At 55.8% G+C, this 17,780-nt stretch overlaps 1 protein-coding gene across 4 annotated transcripts in view; it reads left to right on the top strand.

Annotated features, from left to right (window-relative positions):
* Window positions 1-15,760, top strand: part of PRDM2 (PR/SET domain 2) — a 100,656-nt gene extending 84,896 nt beyond the window's left edge. For all 4 annotated transcript variants that reach the window (XM_011363517.2, XM_023532608.1, XM_023532610.1 and 1 more), the window contains 2 exons: window positions 11,811-11,954; window positions 14,218-15,760. In XM_011363517.2, coding sequence (XP_011361819.1) covers window positions 11,811-11,954; window positions 14,218-14,279 — 206 coding nt within the window. In that variant the 3' untranslated portion in view covers window positions 14,280-15,760. The remainder of the gene's footprint in view (window positions 1-11,810; window positions 11,955-14,217) is intronic.
* The last annotated feature ends 2,020 nt before the right edge of the window (window positions 15,761-17,780 follow it).

Raw genomic sequence — 17,780 nt, 5'->3', positions numbered from 1 at the left:
CGAGGGTCGATCCAGGGGCCGCCTCTCAGGTCTGCTTCCTGGGAAAAGCAGAAGACCCGGCTTAAGAGATCCGAGATCCGCTACTCAGTCAGAGGAAGGCGGGGGAGGAGCCGGTGCTGGCCACTTCCTCCCGCTAAATCCTCTCGCATAAAACTGGCTTTGAGACTATGGCAGGAGAGGGCGGGTAGTGGCAGCACCCCCTCTGTCTTTCTTTGAGGAGTGGCCTTCGGGGACAGAAAGGACCTCTCCTGGGAACCGTTTCTCTCTTTTCCTGGGGGTAAATATCTTACACATTCTGTGCTCCCCGCGCCCCATAAAGGAAAGCAGATGGCAGCCTGGTGGCGTGAAGCAAATCCTGAATGGAATCCGTACGTTCTACAGAACCCGAGTATAGAGAGACTCTGTGCGTTCCTGTGCGTGTGCAGACACACGCGCGCACGCGCAGGATTGCACACGCGCACGCGCGCACGCACACGCACACTGCTTCTGCGGGCTGGTTCCTCGTTTCCTCGTTCTCATCTCCGGGAGCCTCCACTTCTCCTTCATGCCAGTCTCGCTGTGCAAGTTCGTGTTTACTTGTGTATTACGCAAGTGATGCGTGGCCTTCCCCTTCCAGAACACATGCCCCATGAGCGCAAAGACCAGGTCTGTTTGTTTTGCTGCTTTGTCCCCAGCGCCAAGCACAGGGTCAGGTATGCAACGGGCGTCGACGGCTCAGTGTCGACGATGATCACGGGAATGCCCGGTCTTGTGTACGGTGTGGACGGGAAGGCTCGCACACCTCACCTTAATGGGCTCCGAGAACAGCTCTGCACGGCAGCACGTGACAGCACGGGACAGCACGGGACAGCACATGCACGCGTGGCGAGTTTGAAACCTGACTCCCAGAGAACTGAATACTAAATCAAGTCAGGGCACATTGCTTCATATGGCTGACTTTAGGAAGTTTCTGTCCTAAAGAGCTGAGTTAAAAAAACAAACAAACAAATGTGTTTTTTCGGTGCAGAAAGGGTGCCTGCCCCATGAGGCTCAGCATAGGCCAGAGCCCCCGCCTTGCAGATTCTCCCTGTGCCTTTGCAGAGCATAGCTTCTCGGATCTCCACCTTGTCCCCCAGTTCCTGGCACAGAGCAAGTAGTCAATAAACAGCAATCAGATAAACGGGGGGAACTCAGTGGCAGCCCGAATCCGCGTGGACACTGCCTGTCAGCGCATGAAAGGTTCTGAAACCCTGCGGAGGCGCCGGTCTGGCCTCCGGAGCCTGCGCGCTGGGGGTCAGTGGCCGGCGCTCGGATCGCGGCTCTGCCTCTCGCCGGCCGAGCGTCCTCGGGCGAACCGCTGCGCGGCTTCGATGCTCGTGTGTGAAACGTGGCGGGACCCATCTCCTAAAGGTCCGGCAAAGGCTAAATTTGTTACTCCACGTCAAATATTGGGCACAGTGCTCAGCACGTGGGAAACAGACGATCATGAGAATGACACGTGCAGCACCTGGGAAAAGCTGTCCCACGGAGCCCCGGCTGGGGACATGCTGGTGACGTGGACGGTTTTCATCCCGCCTCAGCCACTGCCTGGACGTGAGTCCATGGGGGCCTCAGTAGCATCTGGCGAGGCCGCCTGTCTGTCCCCGGCAGGGAGGGAGCCTGTTTGTCGGCAGCGTCATCACCCCACTGACACCGCGTTCAGGTGCATAGCGAGTGTGCCCTTCCCGTGGCAGTGGCATCCTGCCAGCCGGGCACACCCAGGCTTTGGAGACGCCCCGGTAGCAAAGGACCCTGAGCTCCCACCAGGCTCCTGCTCCGAAGCGGCTGCCTCTGATGGTTGGCATCCTGGGACGGGCACCAGACGTGGAGTACTCGAAAGCCTGTCACCAGAGCAGGTGCCACATCGATAGGGCTTAGGCGACGCTTCGTCCCAGTGACTCCAGACGTGGGATTTGTCCCTGGAGTTGATGTAATCATCTTTTGAACTTCTTCGGTCTAAGGCAGCTTAGAAGGGAAGACTTAGCATCCTTGTAGGATTTTACCATTTGAAAGAGCTTTTCCATCTGGACCTTATGGGAGGCCATCGGTCCCTTTCTGTCCCCAGGCGGGGAATCTGCTTTCTGTACATTCATGTCTTGACACACTTGTTCGTGTGTGTTTTTTGGCTTCCCTCCCTTTCTTAGGGGTTTCCTTTAAAGAAAGCAGACCGTCTCAGCCTGGCTAGAGAGGAGAGGGGACGGCATGTGGCAGTGGAACGGGGAGGTGGCGGGAGAGAAGAACAGTGAGAGGCAGAAGCGTGGAGGGGACCTGCGCTGGGGCGCTGCGCGGCCACTGCTCCGTCCTGCTGGGGCTTCTCCCGCCAGAGCTGGGCAGGTCCCGGGCAGTGACTGTTTCTTACATGTGTGGCGTCTTCCGGACTTGAGCCACCACACTGAGCAAAGCAGGGAGGGCGTGACGGGGCGAGGCCCGGGAGTGGGGTTCCAAGACTTGTAAAAGTGGAAGCCTGGCTCCACGCCTAGGGTGGGGCCCGAGGGCGAGCTCCCGGAAGCCACTTCCGGGGACGGCTCAGTCCCGGAGCACATGTGGGGGGTGGAAGTGCATCCAGAGCCTGGCTCCAGGCTGGCCATTTATTTGTTCAGGGAACATTCTCTGGGCAGCTCCTTGTGCCAGGTGGGGCGGCAGGCAGGTGGCGGGCTGAGAAGTGAGTGGAGTCAGGCGGTGTCCGGTGGGCGGGGCAGGGGGAGCGGGCGCGGCAGGTGGGGCCTTAACAGGGTGCCAGGTCCTCTCGCCAAAGGGCCACCCGCCTCCCAGGGTTCCTTTTCCCTAAGTTCGCCGAGCTTCACTCTGCCCTTCCTCCCCATGATTGGTGACACCACGTGAGCAGTGAGCCCACCGTGTCCCCTCCCTCCTTCCTCAGAACCACTTGCTGTGCGACCTTGAGCAAGTGACCTCACTCTGGCCATTTCCTTGTCTGAGTGAAGGGCTGCTTGGCATGGCCTCTGGGGTCCCTGTCCCTCTCCTGTCCTGGCAGGGTGGCAGGCAACCACGGCAGGGAGTCCCCGCTGGCAGCTTCCTTTGGCCAAGGTCACAGCAGGCCGGGCCAGCCTTCCTGTCGACTGGGTTGCGTTATGAGCCGTCACATGCTGGGTATTTGGAGCTCAAGCCAAACAGGTTTGGGGCACTCATGGCCCCTGGAGACCTCAGAACGTAGTATAAACGCCCCACGAGGCAGGAACGCGACTGGTCTTTGGGCGCGTGGAAGGCAAGTCGGGAGCCGCACTGGGCCCAGGGCCTCCCTCGGAGCTGGAGGGACGGAAGGAAATCCGGCTGCCGGGGGTGCGTAAGCACCCAGAGCGCCCCTGGGAATCGTGGCTCCTCCGCTCCCTTCCTCCCTTGACCCTTTTATTCATGCCCCTCCCGGCGACCTTAAGCGAGTTACTTAACCTTTCTGTGCTCCCGTCCCCTCAGCCATAAAGAGGGCCCAGTAACCCATCCCACACGGTTAAGGGGACAATCCAATGAAAAACACGGCCCAGGCACTGCGAGCAGGGCCCGCGACTCCGGCCCCTCACTCCGCCAGCCCCCACGTCTCCACTGCAGGACCTTCGGTGACTGTCCAGGCTCGCGGCTTCAAGCCTTTGTCCCCGTCCTCTAAGGACCACTTCCATTCTCCTCCCTCGAGCCCTCACACTGGAAAGACTTTCTCAACAAAACATCACTGGGCACTGTGTTCCCCGCCCCCGCCCCCCTCCCCCCGGCTTCCGAACCAGGCCCTGCTCACATTGCCGCCCAGCACATTGCCTGCACTTGACTCTGCCAAAGGTGTCCCCTAGCCCCACGCTCCCCAACTTCCATGATCAGATGCCCCTCCAGGGACGTTGTTAAAATGCAGATTCTGACTCCAGCGGTTGTGGTGGAGGGGGGGCTAAGTGACTGCAGTTCTAACAAGCCCCCAGGACTGCTGATGCTGCTGGCCGAGGACCGTACTTTGAGTGGATGGATCTAGACCAGTGGTTCTCAACGCTGGCTTTTAAAATTCTCAGTGCCCAGGCCAACTCAGGATCCGTAGGCTGAGGAGCGGGCTTTAGGATGGTTTTCATCTCTCCAAGTGACCCTAGTGGGCGTCAGAGTTTGAGACTCCCATGCCAGGCTCCTCCGAGGTGAAGCGGTTCCAGCCCAAAGCGGACTCCTGGCTTTGTGGCTTGCTTGTGCATCTGTTCTGTGGGCAGAGGCTCAACCCCATCTGGTGTTTTGGGATACTGAGAAGGGCGCTTCTGTGCCCATCGCTCCAAGGACTGTGTCAGGGTGGGGCCCCGGGCTTCGGTGTCAAGTGACCCTGGATTCGGAGCTTGACCGCACCCCACTGGGCAAGAGATTGTAGACCTTAGGCTTCCTCACCACAGTGCCTACCTCCGGGCTGCTGGCGGGGTTTGAGGAGCCCCAGGAAGCACCCAGAGCGCTCCTGATGCGTCAAGTGCTCAGCGAATGAGGCTACTACATCTTTTCCTTGCTTGACATCCTCATCTTATAGGCGAGACTACTCTGGCTCAGAGAGGTAGAGGCACTTTTAGAGGCCACACCACAAGGCGGCAGGGAGTTGGGGCTCCTGCAACCCAATGCTATGCCACTCCTCTCAAGCCCACTGACTCCCGGCCTGGGGGCCTCATTTGGGTTGCGGGTGGGGGGCTGTCCTGGAGCGGAAGGGGCTGCCCGATTTGGGAAGGAGGAGCCAACCATTCCTGGAAGTGGCTGATGGCTGGTGGCAGGAAGCAAGCAGTGGTTCCTGTAGCTCCTACCTGCGAACCTTCACCCAGCCTCCAGGGAGTTTCAGCATCATCCCAGGTTGTCTTACCTGGGCACCTGTGCTTCTCCCTTGCCTCTGGCAAAAGTGTAGAACATCAGACGCTGACTTCAATAGCTCCGAGGTTTTATGGAGAGTTGTGTAAAGCTCCTGCGGGGGCTGTGTGGCCCAGCCGGCTTTGGGGATTGCATTCAGGAAGGTCTCACCTGCCACATGCAGAAGGAAGAGGTGGAAGCAGGGCGTGGCAGGCAGGGGTCTTCACTCCATCCATGGGCAGCCTGGGCGGGGAGCGTGGAAGAGCCTGCGGGACTGATGGGGACTGGGAGCCCCGGAGAGCGTGTCCTGGACATGCCAGCTCCTCCCCTCCCCCGTCTCTGCCCTCCTCGACTGGACACTCCTTAACCCTGCCCTCTGGACCCTGACCCCAGTCCCTCGCTTCCCCTCCTCTCTTGAACTCACTGCCTTTGGGAATTTCCCTTGGCCTCGTCTTAGAAGCTGCTGCTACCGGCCCCCAGCAGCCCGTAGGCTGCTGAATGCCATGGTCATGGTCAGTGGTTCTGTCTCGTCTTCCTCGACCCATCGGCAACTCTGGACACCGTTAATCCTCCCTCTTCCTTGAAGTACTGGCCGCCCTTGACACCGCCCTCTTCAGCCGTCTCACACCGGTTGCCCCCCAGCCCCGCGTCCCACGCCCAGTCCCCGGACCCCCTCCTGTCTCCACTCCCCTGCGCACCCACCCAGTCCACCCGGGGGCGACGGATTCCAAACTCACCAGTGGACATGCTCATGTATTCACTTTCTGTCTCCGCTAGGATGTCTCCTGGGAAGGCGGGGTTGGGACCCTGACCTCTCAGCTGCATCTCTGGCATTGACCCCGTGCTGAGTGACAGTAACTGCTCATCCGGGGGGCTGCATTTAACAGTTCTGAGAGGAACTGGGCCAGGAGGCTCCCAGGAGTTGGGGCAGGTGGGATCGGCCTCCCTACCTGGCGAGGAAGTGAGGGCAGCCCCCTTCTCTGTCACGTTCCCCGCGGTCTGATCAGGGAGCCGTCCCTTGTGTTAACAAGTTCTTCGTGGATGATGGCAGGGTAGCTGAGCATCTTTTTATCTAAATTGGCTTTAGATTTCTCTGTGAATGGCCTCTTCATGTCATTAAAGTATCTGTTCAATGACTGGATAGGCTTTGCCCATTTTTATTCAGTTTTTGTTGTTTTTGTTGTTACTTCATCTCCCTGGTCCCTACATCCGCTGTCCCAGGGAAGGCCCTGGAGCTGAGAAGCTCAGGCGTGTGGCCGCCACTCTGTAATATCACCTTGTCCCCAACTCCCCCAAGCCCAGGAAGACCCCTGGAGGTGAGGGAGCCCCCTTCCCTCGTGGCTCATTAGCTCATGGAGACGCCCCAGGCAAACGAACCACGGCGGTTAGTTAGATCCTTGGGCGTCCTTCGTCACCCTCTCTGCTCAGGACTTGAGCAGGAAACGTCCCCTCCTGGAAGCTTTCTGTGTTGTCATCTTCTCCCTGACCTTGGCCTTCACGCCCTTCAGTTTAGTTTCTCGTGTGTAGTCAGCGTCTCCTGATGCCTCCTGTACCAGAAACCACGGGGAGCAGAACGAGAATGTGGTCGCCCAGGACCCCGGAGCCCCACGTCTCGGCCTCACATGGGCTTCGCCCTCCCTCCGAAACGGCATTTTTCCTCCCTGGGCGACACAAAGTCACATGCACACTCTGCAAGGTGAAGAAATCTGTGTGTCGTAGTCACTAAAGCTTCCTTGCCAGAGCACCTGGCAGGTAGTAGACGCCCTACCGCATGCTGGGCAACGGTCTAGGTGCTGGGGATACGTCGGTGACAAGAAGCTTCTGATGGAGCCAGTACACAAACAACCAAGTAGATACGGAGTATGTTGATGGTGATGAATGCAATCAAGTTCAGTAGCGCCCCCTTATCCATGGGGGACACGGTTTAAGACATCCAGTGGATGCCTGAAACCACAGATAGTACCAAACCCTATTTTTTCCTATACGCACATACCTACAATAAGGTTTAATTGACAAATTAGGCTCAGTAAGGGATTCACAACAATAATTAATAAAATAGAACAATTATAACAACACACTGCTATAGAAGTTATGTGAATGTGGTTTCTCTCTGTCTCAAAATACCTTACTGTACCTTCATAGAGCATGAATGTTCTGGACAAGGGGCGAGTCACGGCCCCGGGTGGGATGAAGCGAGAGATTTCATCTCGTGACTCCCAACGGTACACATTTCACGTTTACCAGCTGTTAATTTCCGGAATTTCCCATTTAATATTTTTGGCCCGTGGTTGACTTGCAGGTAACGAAGCCGTGGAAAGTGAATCCCCGGGTGGTGGGGGGCGGCCATCGTAAAACGGACTGGAGGCTGGGAGTTCGGGGCTGGGGGAGGCGCACTGAGGAGGCGGCGCTTGGGCGGGAACTTGAAGGGGGGCGGGGCGAGCCCCTCGACCTGGGGTCTGCCTTCCAGGCAGGGAACGCAGGTGCCCAGCCCCGGATTCGGGAGTGGACCGGAGGAGACACAGATGGCTGAATGAAAGAATGGGTGCTGCTTCCAGGGCCAGGAGCAGATCAGCTCTTCCCGTTTGGCGCCTTCAGACCATTGAGGGTTCTGACGATTGAGAAATGATCGTCCCAAGGAGATGATGCTCTGGAGGCCGCCATTCATGAGCCCTCGCCACGAGCCGGGCCCTGGACACTGGGCACGAGCCGGGTGTGCTAGAGACAATCTCTCGCGTAACTGCTCCCCGCCTGTCCAGATCGGGGGGGACTGGACCGCATAGGAGGCCCCACTGGGCTTTAAAAGTCCATGCGTTTTTGTTCCATGCAAGTGAAGTTTCCAGAAAGCTGAAGAGTGGAGAGCATTCTGTAAGTGGATGGAGAACTGTGAGCAAAGTCTGGGTGGAACAGACCTCTCCCGACCCCACCCACCATGGCTTTAAAAAGTTAAACCACAGTGTATGGCACTCGTAAAAGTAATGCTAGATTCCCCTGCTTTTTCTAAAAAAAAGAAAAAACACTGTTGATGCCATTCTTGTCCAGCCCCTTCTTGGTGCTGTGAATTTAAAATTACGAGTCACACCAGGTTTCCGGAGGGACGTCGGAGGGGGCCTGTCGGGTTGGTGTTCTGTCTCCCGCTCTGGATGGGCCAGGTTTCCCGGTGTCTGAGAAGCCCATGCAGGGGGTGTTTCTTGGCGTCTAGAATCCCTCATTTCTTCAGGCAGTAAGTTTGGAGGGTCTGCTATTCACTCACTCAAAACTAGGTTGCGATGATGCACAGACCCCACCCCGTCCCGCAGGCACAGGGGAGGCCGGCATTCATCAGCATTCCTGGGACAACGGGAACCAGCTCTGTAGGGACACGTGCCAAGAGCACCCCGGAAACGTCTCCAGAGCAGCAGTTCTCAAACCTGGTCCCATGCTGCAGTCACTGGGGGGCTTAAAACTACCGAGGCCTGGTGCCCCCCTCCACCCCGCCGCCCCCAGAGATGCTGGTGTCACAGGCCTTCCTGGGTGAATCTAGTGAGGAGCAGGCTGGCGGCCACCAGGACGAGGCTCTGAGTGGATGGGCTGAGAGAAGCCCGTGCAGCCGGGGTGACAAGAGCCGAAGGGAGTGAGACAGGGCCGGGGCGGTCAGCTGGCCAGGTTATATGTGTTACGAACTTGGCCCCCATCTGGGCGCCCGGATTGACAGTTGCAGCAGGGGTGTGCCACCCCCTGATTTACTGATGTTTGGGAAGAGGCAGGCCAGTCTTCTGTGTAACAGGTGGGAGGGGACCCAGCGTGGGATGGGGGCACCTGTGAGGGGTGTGGCAGCCTTGTAGGAAACTAGCCAGGGTCCGAGCAGACAGAGCCGGCAGGGCGGTGGCCACGTGCCACTCTGATGCTCCACGTCGTCACACCACTAGAAGCGTCCCACAGGTGCCGAATTCCTCTCGGAAGCCAAAGTGCTCTCACAACCTGGTCCCTCGGCTCTACCCAGCCCCGCTCTGCATCGTCAGGCCAGCAGGGGTTGCCTCTGCTTTACAGACGGGGACACCGAGTGTCGGAGGCCGGGGTCACACAGCCAGTGAGCGTATGAGGACGGGAACTTGCACTCAGGTCTATAACGGCCATGCTGCCTCCTCCGGGGTTATGACTTCTCGGCATGGGTCACACACCCAGCAACCTTCATGCAGCAAGACCACCCCCACCCCTCACCAGCCCCCAACAACCGCCGCGATCCTAACGTTGTGCAAATAGATATCGGAGCACCACTATGTGCCGTGCAAGGAGCTTTCTCTAAATTTAATCATCACAATAACCCTTTGAAATTGCTATTGCCATTTGGCAGATGGTAAAACCGGAGCTTAGAGGTCCGTGACTTACTGAGGTCCCACAGCTAGCGAGTGGGAACCAAGAATCTCAAAGGTCTTCACGAGTTCGCAGCTGCTGTGCTGAGGACTGGGGAAATTGTGTCTGCGTCCTCTGCACTTTACATCTTAGCTCCAGGCGGCCACTGGGCTCTTAAGAGTTCTCTGACCAGAGACAGGTTTTTTCCTGATCAGGGAGGAGACTGTCCTGCTGGCCATCACTGCCCTAGTCCTAACGGGAAACACCCAGGTGGTGACGTGGTGTCCCCCTCACCAAATCGTAGCCCATGGAGCCGAAACGCCAGGGCTTTGCTTTCCCAGGAAAGTCTTCTCATCTGTCTGAGCCTCAGTTTCCACATCTGTGAAAGGGTATAAAAGTGCTCGTTCTTCCTGCTTCCTGGGCTGCTGGGGGCTGCAGAGATGACAGCTGAGAAAGTACTTGGGAGTCACGTGGGCCATGTGCATGTCAGGCAGCGGCTGAGGGGCAGCGAGCGGTCCCTGCCTGCAGGGGCCTTGCCCCGCCATGACTGCTCTGCCCGGGTGGATGCCTGGGGGCGCGGAGAAAGCAAGTTCCCTGGTGGAAATGGCTGCGGCCGAAGGAGCCTGAGGGTGGCAGAGAAGCAGAAAAATGCCCGATAGCGAGGAGGGCTGGGAAGTCAGCAGGTGTCATCTTTGATCCGGGTTTTGCATGTTTAATAGATGTGTGGTGACGGTAACGAGAAGAAGCTGGAAATTAATGATGAGGGCTGCCTGTCTCCAGGGCCGCTGCTCGTTCTACAATCTGCTGGGGACATTTTCTCAGAGAGGGTACAGTGTCAGGGAACTGCAATGTGCCAGGACTGTCCCATATTCCCCAACGGCACAAAGGTGTGCAAGTCATCCACGCTGTCCGGCAGCCTCACAGCGGGCTGTCCCCTCCCGCAGCTGGCTGAGGGACTGTGCTCACACTGGGGCGGTCAGCCCACAGACTACCTCCTGGGCCTCGTAATCCCGGTGGGTCTTGGTGGCCCATCTGAGGACCAGGCCTGCCGCTGAATGCTGAGCATTGGGCCTCTGTTTTCTGCCTTGAATCTTTCTCGGGTGATGGAATGAGCTGACCCCAGACCTGGATCATATAGCCTCAGGGGAGAGATTCACTCAGGGGCAGCCCCAGCCTTGACTGACTGACAGGCGGTCAGGGGGAATCTCCGTTGTGAAAACAGCAGGTCCCTGTGTCTCATCTAGGGCTTCTCTCTGGCACCTTCATTAGTCGTTTGCCTGTTTATACGTTAATGTATTTTAATAGGTACATAATTAATAGGTACATACAGACTCGTCAAGTCTGGCACTGTGAACATTTTGAATTGGATCATTCTTTGTCATGGGTGTGTTGTGGGTGCATTGGGGGGTGTTTACCAGCACCCCAGCCCCACCCTCTAAATGCCAGTAGTGTCCTCCCTCCCCTTAGATGTGACGACCAAAATGGGCTCCAGGCACGGCCAGTGTCCTGGTTGAGAACCACTATCCTACATCCTGTCTCAGCTTGGAGACTGGCCCTGTTCCCATCCCCTGCTCCCTTGGGCAGAGCTGGCTCCCAGCCAACACCTGGAGCAGGTGAACTACCTGGAAGTTCTTGCCCACCTCACCTCCCACCCCTCCTCACCTGAGGTCCTGCTCACTCCCATTCTTCTATCTAGAGGGGCCGACTTGGGACCTGGGACAAGTCACCATGCTCCCATGCCCCTAGCTGTAAATTCGGGACAAACAGAGTACTCGACTTGGCAGGTCGTAAGAAGAGTAAGATAGTTGATCTATATAAAATACTTAGCACGCTTCCGGGCATGAGGCAAGTGCCACATGTGCCGTTCCTGTTCAACAAATAATTATTTTTGTTGTGTCAAGCTGAGGGTGCAGCAATGAACAGGACAAGAGGCCCTGGGGCTCTCACAGCTCGTGAGAGGGGCAGACACAGCATCCTGTGGTTTCAGTATAACAAATGCTGTGACGGGGAAGTGAGAGGGGCAGTAGGAGCCGGCGGGAAGGACACCTCACCCGGGGAATAAAGAAGGAAGGCTTCCTGGAGGAGGGGGTATCCCAGCCAGAACCTGAAAGATGAGTATGAATTAGCTGGGTGAAGGAAGGGAAGAATAACAGTCTAGGTTACTTCTATTTAAAAAAAAAAAATTCCTGAGAAAAAATCCAATTTAATAGGCTGTAGTAGCAAATAGGGTCGAACTATGTCACAGGATTCGGGTTCATATGCCCTCTGTGGTCTTCAGCATCAAAGTGGGGACAGAGGCACAGGGAGGCCAGGGCAGAGGCCTAGTGTAGAGTTATCAGCCTGGAGGGGACTGGGCCCTCCCTCCACTCCCCACCACAGGCGATGGATGTGACTTGGTGCTAGGGACTTCCTCAGGCCCTTGGAGGGAGCAGTTCAGCTAGAGGCCTCCAAACGGCCCTGCTCAGCGCAGCGTCTGGTGGAAGCCACCGTGGCCTGGGAGGCGGGGAAGGGGGCACATGGAGCCTATGGAGCGCATGCGGGTTAGAGCTCGAATCCCCTTGGCCTCAAGGGCCCGGAGAGGCGGTGCAGGCACTGGGCCTCCCAGGTGCTGTCTGGGGCACCGCTGGGCCCCGGGTGATGGTGTGTGTGTGTTCCTCTCTGCACAGCTACAGTCTCCGCCTGGCGACCCGATGCCCCGCGTCAGCCGCCCCGTACGTCACCAGGCAGTGCAGGAGTGTCAAGGCCGCGGCGGCAGTTCAGCTCCAAGGACCGCTCTCCAAAGAGTAGAAGCTTCATCTGCTCCCTGACAGGTACGACAGGTACGAGGAGGGTGGAGTAAGTTCCGGAACCATCCGGTGGCTCTGAGGGAAGAGGGGCCCGGGCTTGGGTCTTGGGGTGGGCTGGGAAGGAGAGGAGGGGGTGGGCGTGATAGCTTGTGGGGCCCTGCCTGTGTGCCGGGTGGGGCGCAGGGCTTTCCTGCACAAGGGTGCCCGGCAGTCCAGAGGGTGGACCCTGGACCACCTGGGCTCATATCCCAGTTCTGCCGCTTACTGGCTGGGGGACCTCAACAAGTTACTCAATCCCTCCGAGCCTCAGTCTCCACATCTATAAAATGGGGACGATGATAGTGCCTACTTCGTAGGACTGTGAGAATTACAAGTGGCAAATGTATGCAAAGCACTTAGAACAGAGCCTGGCACATAGTAAGCACTGGGTAAGTGTAAGCCATCATTGTCATAATAGTAATAATACTCAACACTTACAATGAGACCTGGGCTTTAAGCAAGAGTGAGCTGAATTCTGAAACTTTGGGGTCTTTAGTGTCGTGCCTTCCTCTCTTCCATTCGCCCTCCCAGCCCCATAGCCTACTTACTCCCTTCCTTAGAGTTCGAGTTTCTGGGCTTGGCCTTATTTCTCTGGGGGTTGGGGAGAGGCATGAAAATAAAGCCCGCCTCCCCCTGAGAGTCTGTTGTCTGTGGTGGGAACTGAGCCTGCCTCTCGGGAGCCAGCTCCTGAGAGGGGACGTGAGGTTGAGCTGGGCCACTGTGGAGCAGAGTCGGAGTGGACACTAGATAGCACAGAACTGGAGGGCCCTGGTCACCCCCCTTCCGCTCCCATTTTACAGATAGAAAAATTGGGGCTCCCCTGCCAGCAGCTCTCTTTCTAGCCCCATCAAGAGGTTTTCTGGGGGTTGAGACTGACACAGTGCTGTGGTTAAGTGCACGCTTTCTGGAGATGAATCCTGGCTCCAGGAATCCTGGCAGGTACTTCTCCGTGTTTTGAGCTGCCCATCTGTACAAAGAGTGTATCGTAAGGATGGTGCAGGTTGGTTAGTCCATGAAAAACACTTAGGAAAGTGCCCGGTCTGTAGTAAGCCTTCCCTAAATCAGCACTACTACTATTATTAGTCTCACTGCATTATTATATTATCGTTATTATTAGTAGTCATAATATTAATAGCAGTTATTAGTAGTAATAATGATGAGGACCAGGTCCACCAGGTGAGAGAACTGAACTCCTGAACCCCGATTCCAGGCTTCCGTTCAACCCAATGCAGCAAACGTTATTAAGTGCTCACTCGCGCCTGGCTCTGTGCCAAGTATTGTAAGTGGGGTTCCCACAGAGGAAGCACATGGGCTAAGCCATTCCCTCTCGACAGAAAGCGTGCACAGGCTCTGCAGTGCGTTCAACCTGAGTTCAAGTCCTACCTCTGCCATGTGTCATCAGCCTAACCTCATAAAAGTCACTTCTTCTCTCTGAGCCGCCATTTCTTCCATGCAAAATGGGGATCTGTGTCACCCGCCACCAGGGTCGTGAGCATTCGAATGAAATCAAGTGACAATGTAACTACTTTGGAAAACTGTTTTGACAGTGTTGACTGAAGCCGAACAGCCACATACTCCAGGACCCGGCAGTTCTCCTGCTAGAGGTCCACTTGGCAGAAGCACGTACACGTGTGCACCTGAAAACACAATGTTCGTATGTCATACACGCACACCCTACACCCAGCATTCCGCTCAGCGTAAATATGTACGCGTCTTTTAGACATATACGACAATGTCCTAGCGGCATTTCTCACGATGGCCCCAAACTGTGTGTTGGCTGCGGACTAGGCGGGTGAAGGTGGCATGAGCCTACAACAGAACCCTGTAGCAAGGAGATGGAAAGACCGACACCACGTGCTCGGAACTGACAAATCTCAGACACACTCAGCCGAAGAAGCCAGACACAAGGGAGAGGCACTGACTGGTTCCATTCATTTAAGTTATAAAATGGACAAAATCAATCTAAAGGGATAGAGGTCAGGATAGTGGTTATTCTGAGGGTGAACGGTTATCCTACCGGGGGCCTCGGTGGGGGGCTGATGAGAACTTGGCCCTGTTCCGCTTCCTGGTCTGGGTGCTGGTTACACAGGTGTGCTCTCTGTGAAGTCACCAAGTTGTGCTTTTCCCCGTGTAGGTGGCACACGTCGATAAATAGTTTAAGTGGAAAACTTGAATGAGATACTGCTTGTGGCTGAATGTGCAGCCGCCGATATCATTGTTTTGTTTTTTTTTCTTTTTGTCTCCTCAGTACCCGAAGTCTGGGAATCAGTGAAGCCAAAGGGACTGGCCTTCCGCTCTGTGGGGGGATGATCCTCTTCCAGTTCATCCAGTTCACGAGCCTGCGAGAGGGAGGGAGGGAGAGAGTGCGTGCATGTGTGAGTGAGTGAGTGCGCGCGCACGTGTGAGTGCGTGCAGTCTTCGGACGAGCGTCCTGAACCCCAGGGAGGCGGGGAGGCAGCTGGTTCCACACAACAGGTGACTTAGGAGCAGCCCCCCGGGACCGTGTCTGCAGCTCGTCTTCCTGCGGGGCTGGGGCCTCCCCTACTATGCAATTTTTAAAGAGCTCCTTGATCCTGCTTTTTTGCTTCTCGAGTTGTCCTTTGCCATGGTGGGGACCTTAGTCTGGCCCAGGGGTCAGCCCCAGTCCTATCTGAGGAAGGCCTCCTGGAGGAGGCCAAACTCCCCTTCCGACCACCCCACGGCCCACCTCCCTCGCCCCCCAGCATGTCTGGGAATCAGTAGCGTGTAGACACGTTGGAGCCTCGCCGAACCCCTGCCTTGGCCTGCACAATCGGAGCTGCTGGCTCCGGAGTCACTCCCAGATTCGAGGGTGTACTCAGTCCAAGTGCATCTGGGAGAAAACCCTTGTCCCAGTTTATAGGTCAGCGTCCTCCTGCGGGAGATGCAGGGCACGGGGCCTCGTGGCGGGCAGGGGGCCATGTCCCATGTGCTCCTTTGCCTCGCTTGGTGGGACCATCAACACTCGTGTTGTCCGAGCTTCTCAAAGGAGCTGAAAAGAGACACGAACAAACAAATTGGGAAATGAAAAATAAGTTGGAGGATTAAAAAGCACATGGGGGGAAGAAAAAGACATTTCCAGAAGCCATCGATGGCCTGCCAGGGAATGACGAAGGCGGCTCCTGCTCTCTGGTGGGACAGCCCGTGCCTCAGAGAAACGGGTCAGCTGAGCGAGGAGTTTGGGCCCAGTTCCGTGAGGGTCTTGGGTGTTGTGCCTTTGGGGCAGACCCTAGACGAGGGTGTCCGAGATCACTCTGCCGCTGTTTCTTCAGCTCCATGTTCAGTGGTGATACATCCAACCCCAAGTGGAAGGAAGGGACTTGGAAGAATACGAGTGGTCACACACAAATAAAGGGACTTTTTTTTTTTCAGGGCTACTATGGTTGATCTTGCAACTCTGTAAATATGTACGTAGACACTTTTAAAAGCACGTATTTATGTCCCTGACTGTAAATGCCCCATTTTTAAAGTTTTATAACTTGTGTTATTTAATTACTCAGTCGACCGGTTGCAGTGTGGGCTCTGATAATGGTCCAGGAGAAAGTTGTCGTGACATCCTCACATGGGCAGAAAAGTGCTGACCGTTGACCTACGTCACAGTTGTCCTATTTCCCATGCAGCTAAAGACCGTTGTTCGTTTTAAATTTTCGTAAACTGGAGGGAATCCTTTTGCTCACTCCTGAAGTTAACCCTCCCAAGCATGAAAATCTGTGGCTGTTCCTTATCCCAACAATACGATTTTGTCCTATAAATGTCAACACTCATGAACTGTACCCGGCCTCTCAATTCTTGAGGGTTTTCCCCTCTCGGCAGCGAGGAAGGCTTAGGAACCCAAAACTTCAAAAGTCACCTTCAGCCAATGGCAAATTCTGGAAATGTTTGGGATGTGGGGTTTGGGGTGCATGTGCAAATGTGCTGGTCAGCTTTCAACCCTGAGACCGTCAGGAAAATGCCTACCGTCAGGAAAATGAGTCAGGAAAATGCCTACCGTCAAGAAAATGAGTGTTCCAGTCATGAAAAAGGGGATGTGGTTTTATCAAGAGGAGTGTTTCTAGGTCTGTGGTGGCTTTGGAGCGTGGGTTTGGATCTCGGGAGAGGACAGTTCTGTATCTGCCATGTGAAGAAAATTAACAATAAAAGTGTGAAGTGCGATTGATTGTAAGGAACAGCTGTGGGACTGATGGTTTTGGCTTTTGTGTTTTGGCTTCCATTGTCGTTGGGGGTGGTAGTGGGCTGGGGCGTGGGGGCTCAGAGGGCTCCATTCCAGCAATGAGACAAAGCTAAGGTTTTGGAGAAGCTCCCTGTGGAAATATTTTCCCTGGTGAGCAAGGTTACTCTGAAGTGATTTACTTCAAATCACTCACTCCTGCCAGGAGTAAGTTAGGCTAGAGAGGCTGCCTGTGACTGTAAATATATTTTCTTTAAACAGCTTTATTGAGATCTAATTCATACACCATACAATTTACCCATTTACGTGCACGCCTCCATGGTGTTTAGCTTACAGAGTCGTGCACCTATCACAGCTATCGATTTTAGAAGATTCTCATCCCATGCCTCATCCCTGTGTCTCCCCAAGCCCCTGGACTTTTGCTCCACCCCAGACGCATGGTCGTAGCAGAAGTGTAGATTGAAAAGTACGGGCTCAGGGGTCACCTGCCTGGGTTAAATGTCTGCTTTGCTCCTTAATGGCCGTGTGACCTTGGGCTGGTCACTGACCTCAGTTTGGTTCCTCATTTGTACAGAGGGATGGTCACTATACCTCTGTTCTGGTGAGGATGTAAATTAGCTACCATTTTGTCTCCTTAAGGTGAGTTCACTTACCTGCCTCTGGGATCACCTGTGGCTGATTGTTGAACGAGAGATTCTTGGCCCCCAGGCCCACATCCACTGAATCAGAACCCCCGAGGGTGGGTCCGGGCCACCTGCGTTTGTCAACTAGCTCTGCCCGTCCCACTGAGTTTAATGTCCACTAAGGTGGAGGACTGTGGCTATAGAAATGACTGAAAATTTACATTCCTGGCTTGAGCCAGACCGCCGGGGCCCCGTGGGTGAGCCAGGTGCTCCCGGTTAAGGCTGATTCGGGTGAAAAGGAAGCTTGAGGCCACAGAGCTGCTTGGCTGAGGGACTGGGAAGCGTGTCTCTGAGCTCCTTGCCCCGAAGAGGGAGGCCTGGGCCCCCTCAGGGGTGAAGCGAAGGCAGAAAAGCAGTGGTCTGGGGTGGGGTGTTGGGGTGTCCCGTTCCCTTTGGCCTCTGGGTGCTGAGGGTGTAAGTCTGCTAGGCCAGCGGACTGGAAGCACCGAATGCCCCAAATACTTTGCTTGCCAAAGCTCAGCTGAGAAGGTGAGCTGCTGACCCCCAGCTGGAGGTGACCTGCGCTCCCAGAGGGTGACGTGGCCTGGGGTTCACGTGACCCCTTCCTTACAACAGGCTGGCAGGGGTGGGCATGAAGCGCCCAGGGCAGTGGAAACGAGCCTGCAGCCCGGATGGAGTACAAGGTAAGTTTCTCGCTTCTCCTCCTCATCCCGCCTAATCAGCAGGAGGCCAGGTAAGGGGCAGTTTTGCTGGCAGGGCAAGGTCACTCCTGGTTATATGACTTCCTGTCAGCAGGACCTGGGGGCCACCGAGAGTCAGCACTTGCACAGAGCGAAAAATGAGGGTCTTCTTAAATGTTGTACCCTAAACTCCTTACTTGTCTCCCCCCAGCTCTGGTCCTGGCAGCCTATGATGCTGTGTGTTGCTCTGGGCTGTGTGAATGTCTCTGAATTCCATCATGTCGCTCTAAGAAACCTCCAA

Source organism: Pteropus vampyrus, unplaced genomic scaffold, assembly GCF_000151845.1.
Source record: "Pteropus vampyrus isolate Shadow unplaced genomic scaffold, Pvam_2.0 Scaffold86, whole genome shotgun sequence".
NCBI classification, from domain to species: Eukaryota; Metazoa; Chordata; class Mammalia; order Chiroptera; family Pteropodidae; genus Pteropus; species Pteropus vampyrus.
This window is presented reverse-complemented; position numbering and strand designations above follow the sequence as displayed.